The following is a 17,541-nucleotide window of genomic DNA, read 5'->3' on the forward strand; positions in this document are numbered from 1 at the left end:
GGCGCGTGGGGAAGCCCGCGCCTGCTGGGCTCCGGGTAGCTGCTCTGCGCCGACGCGCAGCGAGGGCAGAGGGGCTCACAGTCGCGGCACGAGGGGCGTTCCGGCCGGCGCCACCAGGGGGCGGCCTCTCCCTGCCGCGGCCTGACCCGACACACGCAGCCCCGGGGTGTGCCCCCATCTCGGGTGTGCCCCCATCTCCGGTGGTCCCGGGCTCCGGAGGGCGGCTGGTCCGGGGAGGGCGACGCTCCTCTCCCAGGACACGCCCTCTACTGCCAATGGGGTGGAAGCGCAGCCGCCTCTGACCTGTCCACTTGCCCCTCATTGCCTCCCAGACCAAGCCAATTCCCCACCCCTGCAGTCTGGCCCTAGACCTGTCTCCCCAACGCCCCCACCTTTTCCCCATACTCCAGTCAAACTAGATTTCTTGTCATCCCCCAAACATCCCCCAGACATGTTCTGGGATTTCCCACGTCCCTGCCTTTCCACAGGCCGTCCCTCCGCCAGGAGTGCTGGCCTGGAGCCACCATTCCAGTGCTGCCCATCCCTCAGAGTCGGCCGGTCTTTCTAACTGCCAGGTGCCCTGACCCTTGGGGGCAGCACACACCAGGTATTGGGGAGACGTGGTCCCACCCATGGCCCTTGCCCCGTGGGAGAAGAGCACTTACTTGACCGCACAGCCCGAGTCACCTGTGCCAGACTTCCTGCAGACGCTCCTTTCTGGGGAAGGGGCTCAATACACTCCAAATGAAGGAAGCGAATTTTAAGGCTTTTCAATCAACGGGCACTGAAGTGAGCTGACCCACTGATGATAAGGCTAGAATTTGTAATACCAACGGCTTCCGAATGCCCGGCAGGGTGATGGCTGGGCACTGTGCTCTCTATTCCTTTCCCCAGTGCTGGGATTTGCTGTAGGCAAATACATCTACTGTATTTTAGTACAGTCATGAGTAATGACATTTCAGTCAATGCCAGACCACATATACCATGCTAGTCCCAAGAGAGTATGATACTATATTTTTATTTTTTTATATTTATATTTTTACTATGTTTCTATGTTTAGATCTGTTTATATATGCAAATTTTTACCTTTGTGTTATAGTCGCCTACAGTATTCAGTACAGTGACATGCTGTGTATGTTTGTAGCCCAGGAGCAACAGGCTATACTATATAGCCTTGGCGCACAGTAAGCTACAGCATTTAGGTTTGTGTAAGTACACTCTATGATGTTTGCACAACGAAATCACCCAATGACATGTTGCTGTTGTCTTTTTGTTTTTATTTTTTTGAGATGGAGTCTCGCTCTGTCGCCCGGGCTGGAGTGCAGTGGCCGGATCTCAGCTCACTGCAAGCTTGGCCTCCCGGGTTTACGCCATTCTTCTGCCTCAGCCTCCTGAGTAAGCTAGGACTATAGGCATGGGCTACCACACCTGGCTTAATATGGTATTTTTAGTAGAGACAGGCTTTTGCCATGTTGGCCAGGCTGGTCTTGAACTCCTGACTTCAAGTGATCTGCCTGCCTCGGCCCCTCAAAGTGTTGGGATTACAGGTGTGAGCAATTGCACCCGGCCTTGTACCCCCTTCCTAAGAGAGGAATATCTGACTCCGCTCAGAGGGTTGAAACCTGTAAGGAAAAAAGATTCGCCATCGAAGGACTGAGAAAAACGTATAGACAGTAACTTCTTATAATTTAATACTTCCTTGACTTGAAAATAAAGGGATTTTAATGAAAAACTCCTTCTTATTGGCCAGGCAGGATGGCTCATGCCTGTAATCCCAGTACCATAGGAGTCCAAGGTGGGAGGATTGTTTGGGGCCAGGAGTTCAAGACCAGCCTGGACAACATGGCAAGACCTTTATCTCTACAAGAAATTAAAAATAAATAGCTGGGTGTAGTGCACACACCTGTAGTCCCTGCTACTCAGGAGGATGAAGTGGGAGGATGGTTTGAGCCAGGAGCTCAAGGCTGCAGTGAATTCTGATCAAGCTACTGCACTCCAGCCTGGGTAATGGAGTGAGACCCCGTCTCTCAAAAAAAAAAAAAAAATTTAAAAAGTCTCTCCTTTTTTTTTTTTTTTTTTAAATTTGTGACGGAGTCTTGCTTTGTCGCCCAGGCTGGAGTGCGGTGGCATGATTTTGGCTCATTGCAACCTCTGCCTCCCTGGTTCAAACTATTCTCCTGTCTCAGCCTCCTGAGTAGCTGGGATTACAGGTGCTCGCCACCATCCTGGGCTAATTTTTGTATTTTTCGTAGAGATGGAGTTTCACCGTATTGGTCAAGCTGGTCTCAAATTCCTGATCTCAGGTGATCTACCTGCCTTGGCCTCCCAAAGTGCTGGGATTACAGGCGTGAGCCACTGGGCCCAGTCAAAAAGTCTTTATTTTTTTTTTTTTGAGGCGGAGTCTTGCTCTGTCGCCCAGGCTGGAGTGCAGTGACCGGATCTTGGCTCACTGCAAGCTCCGCCTCCTGGGTTTACGCCATTCTCCTGCCTCAGCCTCCGGAGTAGCTGGGACTACAGGTGTCCGCCACCTTGCCCGGCTAGTTTTTTGCATTTTTTAGTAGAGACGGGGTTTCACCGTGTTAGCCAGGATGGTCTCGATCTCCTGACCTCGTGATCCGCCCGTCTCGGCCTCCCAAAGTGCTGGGATTACAGGCTTGAGCCACCGCGCCCGGCCCAAAAAGTCTTTTTTTATTGACATCTTTTTCTTAGAATTCTGAATCTTATGTGCATTGACTTACAAAAATAGTCTATTACCTAATTTGGAGTCTGGAGGGAGAAGATTCTCCCTTGATGTCTGATTTTAAAAATTTCCCTAAAATGACCTGAAACATGAGAGATAGTTAATCTTTTTTATTATTATTATTTATTTGTTTATTTATTTATTTTTGAGATGGAGTCTTTCTCTGTCGCCCAGGCTGCAGTGCAGTGGCGTGGTCTCGACTCACTGCAACCTCTGCCTCCCAGGTTCAAGTGATTCTCCTGCCTCAGTCTCTCGAGTAGCTGGGATTATAGACCTTTCAGGCATGTGCCACCATGCTTGGCTAATTTTTGTATTTTTAGTAGAGACAGGGTTTCACTATGTTGGCCAGGCTGGTCTCAAACTCCTGACCTCAGGTGATACGCCTGCCTCAGCCTCCCAAAGTGCTGGGATGACAGGTGTGAGCCACTGCGCCCAGCCAGTTAGTAAATCTTAAATATTATTATGTTACTTATTTAAAAAGAGAAAAGTAAAGCACTGAACTAAAGGAGCTAGACAACAAAAAATAAATGAAAGGACAGAAACATAAAGAAATATTGAATGAATGCTGAAGTGTTTAGGGGTAAAATGTATTGATGTTTGCAACTTACTTTGAAATCCATAAAAAATTAAATGAATTCAACTTACTTTGAAACACATAAAAAGTAAGATGGATGGACAGAAGAATAAATGGATAAAGAGAAGCAAATACAGGAAAATGTTTCTATAATAAGATTGCTATAAGATGTTTAAAATTGACTAAAGCAGTTAATGTAGATAAAAACAAAAAATTATATAGTAGAAAACAGATAAAGAGCAGGATTGAGAACTATAACCTAGAGCTGGAAGACATATCAAATAGATATATCACTACAAAATCAAATAAATAAAAAAGTCTAAAAGAAGAGAAAACTCAAATGTACCACATTAGTAATAAAAAGGGGTTGTAATCTTTTTTTCAGAAGTGTTCAGAAAAAACATATAAACAGCTGTTCACTAATAATTTTCCTTAATTGGGCAATTTTCTAACAAAATACAAATTATTAATATTTAAGAAGAGGAACTACCCTGGCCGATACGGTGAAACCCCGCCTCTACTAAAAATGCAAAAAATAGCTGGGCATGGTGGCATGCACCTGTAAGTCTCAGCTACTCGGGAGGCTGAGTCAGAAGAATCGCTTGAACCCAGGAGGCGGAGATTGCAGTGAGCCGAGATCGCGCCATTGTACCCAGCCTGGGCAACAAGAGTAAAACTCTGTCTCAAAAACAAAACAAAACAAAACAAAACCAAAAAAAGAGAAAAAGCCCAAAAACAAAAATACAAAAAATTAGGCGGGCCTGGTGGCACACACCTGTAGTCCCAGCTATTCAGGATGCTGAGGCAGGAGAATCACTTGAACCCGGAAGGCGGAAGGTTGCAGTGAGCCGAGATCAGGCCACTGCACCACAGCCTGGGCCGCAGAGAGAGAAAATGTCTCAAAAATAAATAAATAAATAACATAATAAAATAAAGTAAAGTAAAATAAAATAATAAAATAAAAACTAGCTGGGCATAGTGACATGTGCTGATAGTCCCAGCTATTTGGAAGGCTGAAGCAGGAGGACTGATTAAGCCGGGAGTTGGAGGTTGCAGTAAGCCCAGATTGCACCACTGCACTCCAGCCAGGATGACAGAGTGAGACTGTCACGGGGAGAAGGAAAAAAAAGAAATATATTCACAATATTAATAACTCAAAGAAAAAAATACTGTAAATGGATACTGGAATATATTTGATACAATTGAGTATTACTGAGTTTTAAAAAACTCATATTTTCCCATAGCAGAATAAAGAGAAGTCCCTTGAAACTAACAGTAAAACATGGTATGCTTAAAGCATATGTCATGCTTCACAATAAAACAATGAAGACGTCCCCATTAAAATCCAGAACACACCAAGGTTTCTTGCAGTCCCCACTGCTGTTCAATATTGTTCTGGGAGTTCTAGCCAAAACTACAGCAACAAGAAGAAATAAGAGGTATCTTATTTCTTTGAAAAAGAAAGAGCAAAGTTTTCATTATGACTTCTCCTTGGAAAAACCTCAGAAAATCCAATAAATATAAATTAATATAAATTTTAAAATGACAGCCAGGGGGTCCAAAATTTTTTAAAAATCAATTGCTTTATTACATAGTATGAATAACCAGTTGGAATATGTCATGAGGGAAACATTTACAATAGCAACCACAACAGCAAGTTTCAAAGTCATCCAATACGGGCTTATTTCACAAACGCATGACCAAATCCATTTTATCATGAGGACTCTGCTCTGCTCACACATGGCCAGACTGGGCCATTGTAGGAAGAACATGAACACTTGCCATGATGATGCGTGCCTGCTTTGGGGCAGCTTTCTGATGATGAAGAAGGTGAGCTGGATCCAGGCGTCCACCTTCCCCCTGCTCCCCCTCCTTTTGGGGTCTGAGCCCAGCCCTCCACTTCAGAGCCAGCAAATCCCGGGCAGAAGGAAGTTTCTACAATAGCCTGCACTAGTGCACTGCAGTTCTGCTCTAGGCTCTTGGCTAGAAGAGTGCCAGCAAGAAGGGGGACAAGAAGGGGCAGGGGGCCTGGACTGCTTTCTTGGGTTGCACAGGGCTGAGGAATTCTAAGGGAGCTGGGTGGAGGCACTGGCAAATGTGGGCTTGATAAAGGGCTGTGAGAGGAAGACGGAGAGGAATTGAGGAGGCTGAGCAAGGTCAGGTAGGAGCCTTCAGCAGAACATGGTCCAAAGGGTTCTCTAACATGGGTGGTGCAACTTACTGAGTGCTCTCCTTGGTGTCACCCTGGCCTGCTGTGCTGAGTATCTTCTTTTTGCTCCACTTCCTTCCTTATTTCCACTCTCTGCCCTGCTCTCTGCCCCAGAAGGCTGACCTGTATGACTACCAGCACAGGCTCCCTGGTCCTTGGGTTTTCACTTGGGTTCCCAGTGGGAGTTGTGGGAGGAGACCCGAGGGAGAGAAGCAATGGCTTCTCCGTTAGGCTTAGGGGTTCGAGGTGCTAAAAGCTCCACTTTGAGGCCCGGCGTGTTGTGCTATGCCGTGTGGTTTCCCTACATCCTGCCCACACCTTTTATAAATAGCCCCTTTATTAAACTTTCCTCCAATTAATCCTAATTTGGGTGGACCATTCGTTTTTCTGCTGGGACACTGATCGACATAAATGGTTCGTCTTCTCCTTCTCTCTCTTTTTTTTTTTTCAAATGAGACACGGTCTCACTCAGTTTCCCAGGCTGGAGTACAGCAGCATGATCTTGGCTCACTGCAGCCTCCACCACCCGGGCTCAAGTGATTCTCCCACCTCCACCTCCCAAGTAGCTGGGACCGCAGGTACATGCCACCATGCCTTTGTATTTTTTGTAGAGATGGGGTTTCGCCATGTTGCTTAGTCTTGTCTTGAACCCCTGAGCTCAAGTGATCTACCTGCCTCAGCCTCCCAAAGTGCTGGGATTACAGGCATGAGCCATCACGCCTGGCCTAAGTGGTTACACTTCTGTTTGGCAAAGCAACTGCTTGCATCTGCAGTGGAGTTCAGTGGGAGATTGGTCTGGAGAAGATAGGGGAGGTGGTCCTTAGGAAAAGACCCAACCCCTGATTACCTGGCGGGTTCTGGCCAAGATAGGCTTCCACCTATGAACCTTTAGGCAAGGAAGTACCGCCCAGTAGACAACATCCCAAATATGAAATTCTTTCCCTGAATTTCTCCGCACAGGGCAGTGAGGTAACCACCTCCTCCCCACTGCAGACAGAGGAGGGACCTTGCCCTGATTACATAGAGAGATAGATACGTACAGAGAAGGCTCTAGAAGGATTCTGCACTCATTTGTAGAGGCAAGGAGAGGAAGGTGTGGGATTTTTTTTTGCTTTGTTTATATTTCCAAGTACTTGGGGGAGCGTGCGCATGTAACTTTTACAAGGAAAAAACAATAGAGTGAACTTCATTTTGGAATAATGGAAGAGTGGGTGGAGCCAGGGGACAGAGTGTTAGCGTGCTTCCCCCTGTGAGGCTTCCTTCCCTACCCTCTCCACCATCAGCCTAATGCCCTGAGGCTGGGCTCTGGAATGAAACTCAGCCTTAGACTTGGCATTTGCTCTCTGTGTGAGGCATTTTGCTTTGGGCCGGGAGACAACATGGTGAAAAGCACTCCTTAAACTGTTCTAGAAAGTGAGCTGGTGAGCTATGTCAGTTACTTTTATGATTCCTGGTGCTCCTTGGACCTGTTTGCTCAGACCCACCCAAGCTCGCCTGGCCTTGGGCCTGTTTCACTCTGCTCACCTTCTGGTGTCTACCTTCGTGGCAACGTCCTGCACGGCCAGTTCCATTTCTGAGAAGTACAAATCCTGCCCGGCTGCCTTGTGCCAGGGAAAGCCCAGACCTGGCCTCTGGTCGTGGCTTCACCCTGACTCCCTGTGTGACCACAGCTTAGCCCCTGTGCTCTCAGTTTCCCTCTGTGTGCGCTGTGGAAATCTGCCCTCCAGCCCCAAGACTGCTGGAGTGCCGTAAGGACTGGCTCATTCCTGGGAATGACCCCTCTGCCTTCACTTTCCCTCAGCTGGCAAAGTGTACAATGCAAGCCTCTTCCACAGCTGGGAGGCAGGGAAGGAAAGGCCCCTGCAGCAGGGCCTCCTGTCCCTCTGAGAATAAGAGCACTCTCTGTGGGGGGGTGTGGGCCTGACTCCCATCAGCCCAAGGCTGAAAGAGAAGCACTGAATCAAATGAAGTAAAGTGCAGTTTCTTCAGTGATGATCAGTGTTGCTGGTGGGTTTAAATTTCTTCCCACAGTGGAGCTGAAAGAGACCCTGGCTGAACTCTAAGGGTGGGGACCAGGCCTAGGGGAACCCTGGCCCCCAGCCTGGCTCAGTTATTGTTTCCTCAGGAGAGTTCAGGATGCTCATAGGACGGAGGGAAGCACTGCCTAATAACGAGATCAGGGGATGGTCTTGAAGGTCTCGTGGCACTGAAGTTTGGGGCACACAATCCTTTGCAGGCTAGAGCTATCCAGGTTGGTCAGTGTAGCTGGAAGGGCAAGGGCAGAGCCTTAGGATGCCACTGTGGCCTGGCATTCAAACTCGGCACATCGGATCTACCTTATACCTCCCCACACCACGCCCCTCACATGTCAGCCCTGCTGTTCTACCCCTGGAACGGACCTGGACTCTGTCGTTCCTGCACCTTTGCTCAAGCTGTACCTCCTACTTAGAATGCTTTTCTCAAAGCCATCTGGCAAAGCCTCCTGATTTCTTCCAGGCCTGGTGCAAACCAACACTCTTTCCGAGGGCTTGCGTCTTCCCCCTTGTTAGATGCTCTCTCCCCCAGCTCATACCTTCCACGGCAGGTTGCCTGTACAGTTTAATCACCTTCTCCAACCTGTCCTGTAAACACCTTGCATTTTTTCTTGAGGTGGGTTCTTGCTATGTTGACCAGGCTGGGAACATCTACTTCTCTAATAAAAAATCTTGTCAGTCCTGGCTGTTGTCCTATCCTGAAGAGAAAAGACCTCTATGGTAGACTGTATTATTCAAAACACTTACTGTCCCTCCCCCATCACACACAAAACACCATGGGAAGACTGTACGTCCCCACCCTTTGAGCTCTGGAGTGGCCATGTGACTTGCTTTGGCCAGTAAAACGTAGGAAGAAATGGCAGCATCATTTCTAAGCAGAGACTTCAGGGCCAGCTTGTGGTCCTCTGTGTCTCTTTTCTCCCCTTTGTGAGGACACTGGAATGGGTCTGGAGTGAAGATAGCATCAGGCGTGGTAGCTGACCCACAATGGACATCTGAAGGGAACAAAATAGAAGCCTCTGTTGTAAGCCACTGAAGTTTTGGGGACTTAGCCTAAGCTGATTGGTACCATTTCTTTGGTCCCATCAGCAGCTCTCCACCTCCATGTTCCTATGGTCTCCCTGCCCCAAGTGTACCCTGGAACTGGAACATCAGGACCAGCATGGTGGGGAGAACTGCCTAGTATGCTCCTGGGTCTTGGAAGGCCTGAAGCTCTCTCTGTCCTGAAAGCTGAAACCTGGGGTCTTTGTATTTGATTCTGTGTCACTGCCTGCCCTCTGGTCTGACCAACTGTGTCCTAACTGGCCTGCTCTCCCAGGGCCCTTGGCTTAGGATAATAGCACTCTATTACTTTTTTTTTTTTTTTTTTGAGACAGGGTCTCACTCTGTCTCAGGTATGAGACAAGTTGGTATGCAGTGGTGCGATCTCGGCTTACTGCAACCTCCACCTCCCAGATTCAAGCAATTCTCCAGCCTCAGCATCCAGAGTAGATGGGACCACAGACATGTGCCACCACACCCGGCTAATTTCCATGACTTCTCATCCCAGAACAAAGGACACAGCTCACCTAAGGGTGATCAGTGGTTTCATTTTTGAATGTTGACATTGCTTAGAAGCATGCATGATCATATAAAAATTATTTTTATTAAAATAGAAAAGCTTTCCAGTATATTGCATTAAAGACATTTATACAGAAAAAAGGCAATTGCAACAGACATGCTACATCAGCACTGACATATTCCGAAAGCTTTAAGTGCCCATTTTTCAGCAACATTTGGGTATAATACGCATATCCCTATGTTTTTCAGAGGGTACATATAATACTGAAAAAATACTTCATGTAAAATCTAAGTTCATGTGCATATACACAAGAAGTATTACATCAAATAGCTTATTTCAAACTGTGAAACACATTCAAAGTATTCAATTTCTTAGACAACATGCAGACATTTTAATACTCAGCTTGACACTTTTAAATATATAAACCACAATTCTTTATACTTCTATATCAAAAAAGAAAGAAAGATAGAACACTTATCTACATTGTGCATATCACAAAAAGCAAACTGTTTTCACGAACGGAAAGTACTGGGTTAACACACATGATTGTCATTTTACAAATATGGCTATTCACCTTCTTCATAATAAAATAGAAATATAATGTATTATTTACATGAACTACTCATTATTTCACTTTTTGGCAATTATATAAGTAGCAGCAATTGGTTTAAAGATTGATGTTTAAAAACTCTACATTTAACTCGGATGAATACCGATGAATATATATCTGGTTAATATAAAAATTGCGTAATGCAAGATGCTTTGATACAATGTCACTTCTCCCTTTCACAAAAGTCATAGACACAAATCCGTGACCAGTGAGCCTGTTGCTTACAACACGTAATTATATGAATGTCATTTAATCAGCTTGCTTTTGCATAAGACAGTAGTTGGGGTTCTGAATTAAATTTCTGTAATTTCATGCAAATTTGCCTGATAATTTACATAATAATTTCAAAGATGCTTTATCTATATTTCATATTCTCTAATGGCAGGGGCTCTTCACTGGGACCCCCTAGCTTCTAGACAGAGTAGGTCATTATCTGTAAACAAAACAAACGTAACGGGAACCTTAATACTTCAAAAAGAACTCTGAAATAAGGTTTGTGAACCTGATAGTAAAGTGAATCATCTTTGTAAAAAGTGGTCATCTCACTTTCCAGAGATAAATTTGCTTTTGAGTGGGGGCCCCATCTGATGAGGAAATGGAAATCATGCGGCAGTGGCCTACCAGGAAGACACATTCTCTTTTCATTAGTATTTGGAACAACACATTTTGACATTTGTAAAAACAAAACAAAAATCCTACCGATATTGGCGAATTAAAACTAAAAATACTGTGTGGTGAATAGAGGTGACATGTGCCTTTCCTTGGCCACTATTCAACTACAAACCAGCAGTCCTGAATGTCTTTCTCAGGGCAGGAGAGTGAGGTGGAGGAGCATTCTGCACCTTCCGTGGGCAGTCAGTTATACGTCCAGAGCAAGTGCAAGGCAAGGCCCAGGCTGAGGGGAAGGAGGAAGGAGTGGCAAGAAGGCCTGGCCCTGATGCCAGCTGATGGCACACTGCTGGAGACCTGTACCTGGGAAATGATGAGGGCAGAGAGAGGGACATGGGACGCCAAAGTCGGGCTGTCAGAGTTGATAAGGGACTCAATCTTCTCTGCTTCTTTATTGCAGGCTTCGATCTGTGAGGAGAAACAAGGTTCTTTTAATATAAAACCACAGAACATTTTCAACGTCAAGCCAGACAAATTCCACATATATCCTAAAAGTAGCGTGGCCTCAGATGGCATTTACTTTCTCTTTGTCCTTCTGTTCTTATCCTAAGTAACATTTTATTATAGTTTTGGTTTATTACGTAAATGTAGCAGCATTAATGGAAATCAAACCACAAAAGAAATAATTGGCCGTGTATGGTGGCTCATGCCTGTAATCCTAGCACTTTGAGAGGCCAAGGTGGGAGGATAGCTTGAGCCTAGGAGTTCGAGACCAGCCTGGGCAATGTGGCAAGACCCCATCTCAAAGAAAAGAAGAAAAAAGAAAAGAGAAAGAAAAGAAATAAACCCACAATGCCACTGCCCTAATCAATCAACTGTTTTCATTTTTCCACACCTGTTACTCAAACCTCTTACCCACATTTAGACTTTATCCTTACACGGTTAATTAGGGTCACAGGGAATACAATTTTAATGTCCACTGAAACATGAAAAGGAAAACAATTGGACTAGATGAGTTTCTAGTGATTCACAGACTGCTTGCATTCATTCCCTTCCCTTGAGCCCTCACTGCCTTTGATGCTGAAACTTGGGTCTACGTGAGTGGGGTTCTACATGTCTCCAGACTGATGAAGAAACAATGGAGCCCACAAGACCAGCTCTGATGGGATCTTCCTCCACAGTGGGCACACAGCTCTCAGGAGACTGGAGTCTATTCTGGCTTTATCACTGCATGACTTGCGCCAGTTACTTCCCTGGCTTGGGCCTCAGCTGCCTCATCTGTACAATGGGTAGATTAGAGACAGTGATTTCTCGGACCCCGTCCAGCTGTGCACACTCCCAGTCGCAGTATCTTAATCCCTCGCCTACCCTGGTGCCTCTGCATCCCACTGTCAAATGTGCACCAGGTCTCAGCCACTGGCAAAGTGCTCAGTCCTTTAGAGACTGCCTTGCTTTTCTCCCTCCTGCCCCGTTGAACTTCCCAAATGCCTCCACTCCCTCACCCATGATCCTTCCTTGGTCCTAGTTTGTAACTACCCTCTCCTAGGTGCACCAAACTTGAAAGTGACAAGATGGCTTCACAACGTGTGCTGAACCCACCTGCAGAGCTTTTGGATAGTGATCGACAGGAACGATCAGGATCACAATTTCTGATTCAATGCTGAAGTATCCAAACACATCACACTGTGGGACAGACACGTGCATGCGGATTTTCTGAAGTATTTCCAGAACTGTTATTGGCTTTTTATTTGTTACCTGGAAAGAGAAAACATGCTATTACCTGAAAAAAAGAAGAATTCCTATGACTGCCTAAGCTCCCTTGTTTTGGGCTGCCAGCTGAGGAGGCTCTTTTGGCCACACAGCCCTCAGCGGAAGGCCTAACCGCAGCTTCGCTAGGCCAAATTCTGACTCTCTAGTCCCCTACAATGGGGTTTTGCTTGACTGAGAAGCTCTGTAGTGAAGATAAATACTCTCACCAGAAATACTTTTTTAAAAAGTGACTGTTCTGAGGTAGAGGTCACAGGGTTTTTAAAAATACAGGTATAATCAAAATGGGGATAAATCTCTAGGTTGTGGCAAGTGTTGGGTGCAACATTTCTGGAGCCCTGTGATGGTGCAGAAAAGAGAAAGGGCAGAACTATATAGGGAATGGGCATGGCTCCAGAAGGTCCCCTCAGGAGTCACGGGGACTGGTGTGAGGGGAGGCGACCTCGAAACCACCTGGACACCCACCAGTCTCTGGCTACCTGGCTCTGCCTGCAGCCCCACCTATGCTTACTGTGCCAGCAGGGACCTTTTCTGAGAAAGGCTCAGGTTGACTGTGATATGCACAGCCAGGGTGTAGAGGGGAGGAACATGGGCTTGGGAGTCAGCCAGCCTGGGTGCAAACCCTTGTCCTACTGATTAAGGGCTATATGGCCCTGGGAAAGTTGCTTTTCTGAAGATTAGTTTCTTTATCTATGAATGAGGACAACACATTCTACTCTCTAGGATTACTGAGAGGCTTAGCAGTAAGATTTCAATAGCATCTGCATATAAAGCAATTTACCTTAGCAATAGTATCCAGTTTTTCTTTGTCAAATAAAACTCTTAACATCCCAGCACATAATGGGCAACAAGCACCTGTATAACAGAAACCATTTTATGTGTGTTCAGAATTAGAAACAAATAGAATTGAAAATCCTTAGTGAAATGTCCAGCCCTTCATTTTGGGGAGGAGAGTTACAGTGTCCTTCCCAAAGACTGTACCTTTATATAAGTTCCTTGACCAACCTGGCGTCCTCTCATCTCTACATTTACCAAAATCCTTCCTCTACCCCTGCTTTTCATCCTTCACCACTCCTCGGAGTGAGAAGGTTGTGGTGCGGATAGCACAGAGAGAGCTGGCTTTTCAAGAGACCTGGGGACTGATCCTGCTCTACCTCAAAACTCACTGTGTGATTCTGGGCAAATGCTTCTGCCGGGCCTTGCTTCCCTGTCTGCAAAACAAGGGAGTTGGTGTTTCAGGGGTTCCATGAGTGTTTGATTCAAATTTTATTTATTTATTTTTTTGAGACAGAGTCTTGCTCTGTCGCCCAGGCTGGAGTGCAGTGGTGCAATTTTGGCTCACTGCAAGCTCTGCCTCCTCGGTTCAAGGCATTCTCCTGCCTCAGCCTCTGGAGTAGCTGGGACTACAGGCGCCCGCCAACACACCTGGCTAGTTTTTTTGCATTTTTAGTAGAGACGGGTTTTCACCGTGTTAGCCAGGATGGTTTGAATCTCCTGACCTCGTGATCCGCCAGCCTCAGCCTCCCAAAGTGCTGGGATTACAGGCATGAGCCACCAAGCCCAGCCGATTCAAATTCAATTTTAAAAATTATTTTAAACTGTTAAAACCCATAACAGAATATGGCATAATCAAATATAATATTATGCCATATTTTAATACAACAGAGATTTAACCAATCCATTAGCAGCCTCTCTACCCTGGGTCCCTCCAATTCCCCTTCATTTTGTGTCATCATACTTGCTGCCATCTGGTTTAGTGCAGATTTGCATGGCAACTTGTGTTTGGTCTGTCACCTCCCTCAGAACATGGTCTCCAGGAGGAAAAGGGCTTTTTCTTACTGCTGTGTCCCCAGTGCTTAGAGGAGCATCTGGCACATAGTGAAAGCTAAGTAAACATTTGATGAATTAACAGATGGAGGAATGAAGCTATTAGCCTCCAGATTAACCTGTTCTGTGCAGACTTGGAATAAAGTCTCTTCTGCTACTTCTGTTTGACTGAAGAGTGTGAGATTGTAAGGTAAGCTGTTTTAAAAAACTTACTGCTAAAAGCAGTCTGTACGAAATGAAACTTTTCTGATTATATGCAACTAAAACAATTAAATTAGATGCTAAGGCCAATCTAAGACAACAACTGTCTTCTATTTCTCTCAATGTCAAAAGTTTGTGTTCATCAAAACTACTTTAATTATTCATTAATTAGTAATTCATTATTCATTAATAAGTAAACTATGCATTTAATAACCCTAATTTTCATAATTGAATACTGCTTTATCTGTTTATATATTGGTGTTTGGTGTAAGATTTAGCTTGAGGCAAGGCTGCTGTATTGTTTTAAAATAGGACACCAGATGATATCTAAGGCAAGCCCTAGTTTTTTAAGGTCAACCCAAAGTAGTGAGTATGATCAGCATAAGAATCTCGTCAAGACTTTCTGAAAAATGTAAATGAACTAGTCAGCTCTCTTCTCAATGACTCACTCTCTGGAGGTGGATAAGCAAATCTTCCAGTCCTCCCCTGTCCACCCCGATACTGCCAGCCTACCCGGTGGGATGATGGGTTTGCATCCAGCTGCCGAGAGCGAAGGACACTTGACAGAAGCACACTCAGCGACGGAGCTGTGCTCTGAGAGGACCCCGACGGCCTGGCAGTCCCCATAGTAATCGACCGCCACGCGATCCGAGTAGGCAGCACACACGCTGCTGTAGGTCTCACCATTGTGCCCACAAACGGGCTCGGTTGCTCTGCAAAAGGGCTGGGGCAAACAAATCACATTTAGCCTGGAAATGTCTATGGTGTACCTTTCCCAACCAAGAGTACACAGCATGTTTCCCTGTTTTCAGGAAGGAAAAAAGACACAGGTATAAATTATGGGGACCTCTTAAGCTCCTGAGGTGCGCTAAATGCTGGGGTGGGGGCGGTGGGGTGGGGTGGGGAGGGGAGCAATATGGGTGTCTCCAGATGAACTCAAAGATTACTTTTCTCAGCCTCTCTGGGATCTGGGTGCTCATGTGAAATGATAAGAGATAAAAATCTTTCCTGCCACCTCTCTCCGCTCTACCCAGACTTCTATTAGTATCCCAGAAGTGCCTCTTTGAAGACAACCAGATCAATCTTCATGCAAATGCAGAGGTCTTATCATTTCATGCTGGGCATGGGATAAGGAGAGGGAGGAGTAGAGGGAGCAGTGGGGTAGACAGACTCTGGAGCCAACAGGTAGGTCAGGAATAGATCAGAGAAAAATCACAGCCAGGAGGAGGGAACAAGTAGGAGGAGAAGACTGAGAATTCAGGGTAGACAGGATCAATGCAAACGGCACAAAAGCTCTGAGAGAAAACAAGCATTTTTCAGGGAGACATTATGACGGAATTTTTCTAACCATGAAGACCAGAGAACGTGAAGCAATCATCTCAAGTGTTAGCTGGTTGTGGGCAGGAGATGCTGGGCCCAAAGCGGGGCCCCAGGGAGAGGGGCAAGCATAAAATCAGTGGTACATGTGAGAAACCTCAAAAGGAATTGTCCTTTTTTTTTTTTCAGACGGAGTCTTGCTCTGTCGCCCAGGCTGGAGTGCAATGGCATGATCTCGGCTCACTGCAACCTCTACCTCCCGGGTTCAAGCAATTCTCCCGCCTCAGCCTCCTGAGTAGCTGGGATTACAGGCACGTGCCATCATGCCCAGATAATTTTTGTATTTTTTGTAGAGATGGGATTTCACCATGTTGGTCAAGCTGGTCTTGAACTCCTGACCTTGTGATCCGCCTGCCTCAGCCTCCCAAAGTGCTGGGATTACAGGCGTGAGCCGCCGCGCCCAGCCCAGTTTTTTTCCTTAAAACATGAATGCAGATTCCACAAACCTAAAAGACTGAGAGATAAGCTGATGTAAAAAGACATTAAGTCTTAGAGAAAATTTCAATCACTTTTCAGTACCTTGGGAGGTGGGACCGATGTGGGAAGAGTGGGAAAACTTTTCTTGGTTTTTGACTCACAGTCTTCCTGCTTTGTTTCTTAGTGAGGGCCCAGAGAACTATGAGAAGAATGATGTTGACCATGCCAGGGGTGTGAAACTTTTAAGTTCTTTTCCTAGGAGTGGGCTGCAAGAAGCCATTCTCTGTTCTTGATTGTACACCAGTTGTGCAAAGGTACACACACTAGCAAGATAGCTTCCAGAGTTAGGAGAAGGAGCCAGTCTTCCTTTTTAGTGGAGGACTGGGTGCTATAGATTTGACAAGATTCACAGAAGACTCTCAGCTGGTCTTACTGTTGACTCATCTGTCAAAGATCATAAACCAATTTTATCCCTAGTGTACTTTGTTTTGTCAGCCAAAGCACTGTACCTGGCAGGGGCCTTTGTAAGAGAGGCTTTTTCCTCTTTGGTATAAAGTGCAGAGATTGTTGTGCTCCATGTGGTCTGTGTCACAAACAGGATCTTGGATCTGGTCACATGCGAGCTGTCTTGGTACACACTCATATTGGCTACATCCAAATTTATCAAAAGTCGTCAGGCAGACCTGTGGTTTGGGTATGCACCTGAAAAAGATGAATACTGCACCATGAACCAATGTAGGGAGGGACTGTGGTGGGGCTAGCAAAGCACTAGATGAGGCATAGGAGGCTGAAGAGAGAGCAAGAGATGAATTGGGGCAGTCCTATCTCCAAAGAGCATATGTAGAGTGGGAGAGTCGAGCCTGTATATAAAGTAGGCTAAAAGGTAGAAAAGATGTGCACGAAGCTCGCGGGGATGAGTCATTCTTGTCTGGGGAGCCTGAAGAAAGCATGGGGAGGAGGCAGTGTTCTAGCTGGAGCCTGGGGGGTGAAGGGGGCAGCACGGGCTTGCCAGGCTGAGACAGCAGCCATGAACACAGGTGTGATGCTCAAGGAATGTGGTGCTGGGGAAATGGCAGGTGACCCAGAGGGCAGGAGACAAGGAGGCACAGACAGACCTATAGCAGAAGGGCCATGATACGAGGCCAACGGACAGGCTGGAGCCTGAGGCTGGAGGCCTTGCATTCAATAACAAATGAAACACTTCCAGGGACTTAACTTCCGGCTTGGCTAATATGAGTCAATCTTAAGAAAAGACTTCACTCTATGTCCTAAAATAATTCAGGTGTTTGTGCCTACAAGACTGAGGAGCTGATACTGGCTGGTTGCAAACGACTGAGAGAATGCCACCATGAAGCTGGTCTTTCCTAGTAAGATGAGGACCTTGCTTCATTCTCAATTCCTGAGCTCCTTCAGAGGGGCTAGGGATGATGACTCTTTTCTTCTTCAGGCTTTTTTCTGCTTTCCTAATTTTTATAAAGGGTTTACATAACTTTCTATAAGAAGATAAGACCCCATGACAATGTTTAGCTTTCACTGGGTATTTTAAGTACTAAGATATATAAATATTAGTTTATAAAATAAAAGAGGAAGCATACAATAGCTAGTGTTATTTTAAT

General features: G+C 45.9%; 1 protein-coding gene across 3 annotated transcripts in view; it reads right to left on the minus strand.

Annotated features, from left to right (window-relative positions):
* Nucleotides 1-9,179: 9,179 nt before the first annotated feature.
* The window catches only part of RECK (reversion inducing cysteine rich protein with kazal motifs), an 87,934-nt gene continuing 79,572 nt past the window's right edge, over nucleotides 9,180-17,541 (minus strand). For 2 of the 3 annotated variants that reach the window (XM_033238118.1, XM_033238119.1), the window contains 5 exons: nucleotides 16,435-16,627; nucleotides 14,645-14,855; nucleotides 12,885-12,958; nucleotides 11,936-12,091; nucleotides 9,180-10,804 (listed from right to left, as the gene is read on the minus strand). In XM_033238118.1, coding sequence (XP_033094009.1) covers nucleotides 10,583-10,804; nucleotides 11,936-12,091; nucleotides 12,885-12,958; nucleotides 14,645-14,855; nucleotides 16,435-16,627 — 856 coding nt within the window. In that variant the 3' untranslated portion in view covers nucleotides 9,180-10,582. The remainder of the gene's footprint in view (nucleotides 10,805-11,935; nucleotides 12,092-12,884; nucleotides 12,959-14,644; nucleotides 14,856-16,434; nucleotides 16,628-17,541) is intronic. The other variant, XM_033238117.1, reaches the window with a different exon arrangement.

This window comes from Trachypithecus francoisi, unplaced genomic scaffold (assembly GCF_009764315.1).
Source record: "Trachypithecus francoisi isolate TF-2019V2 unplaced genomic scaffold, Tfra_2.0 Lachesis_group16, whole genome shotgun sequence".
Taxonomy (NCBI): domain Eukaryota; kingdom Metazoa; phylum Chordata; class Mammalia; order Primates; family Cercopithecidae; genus Trachypithecus; species Trachypithecus francoisi.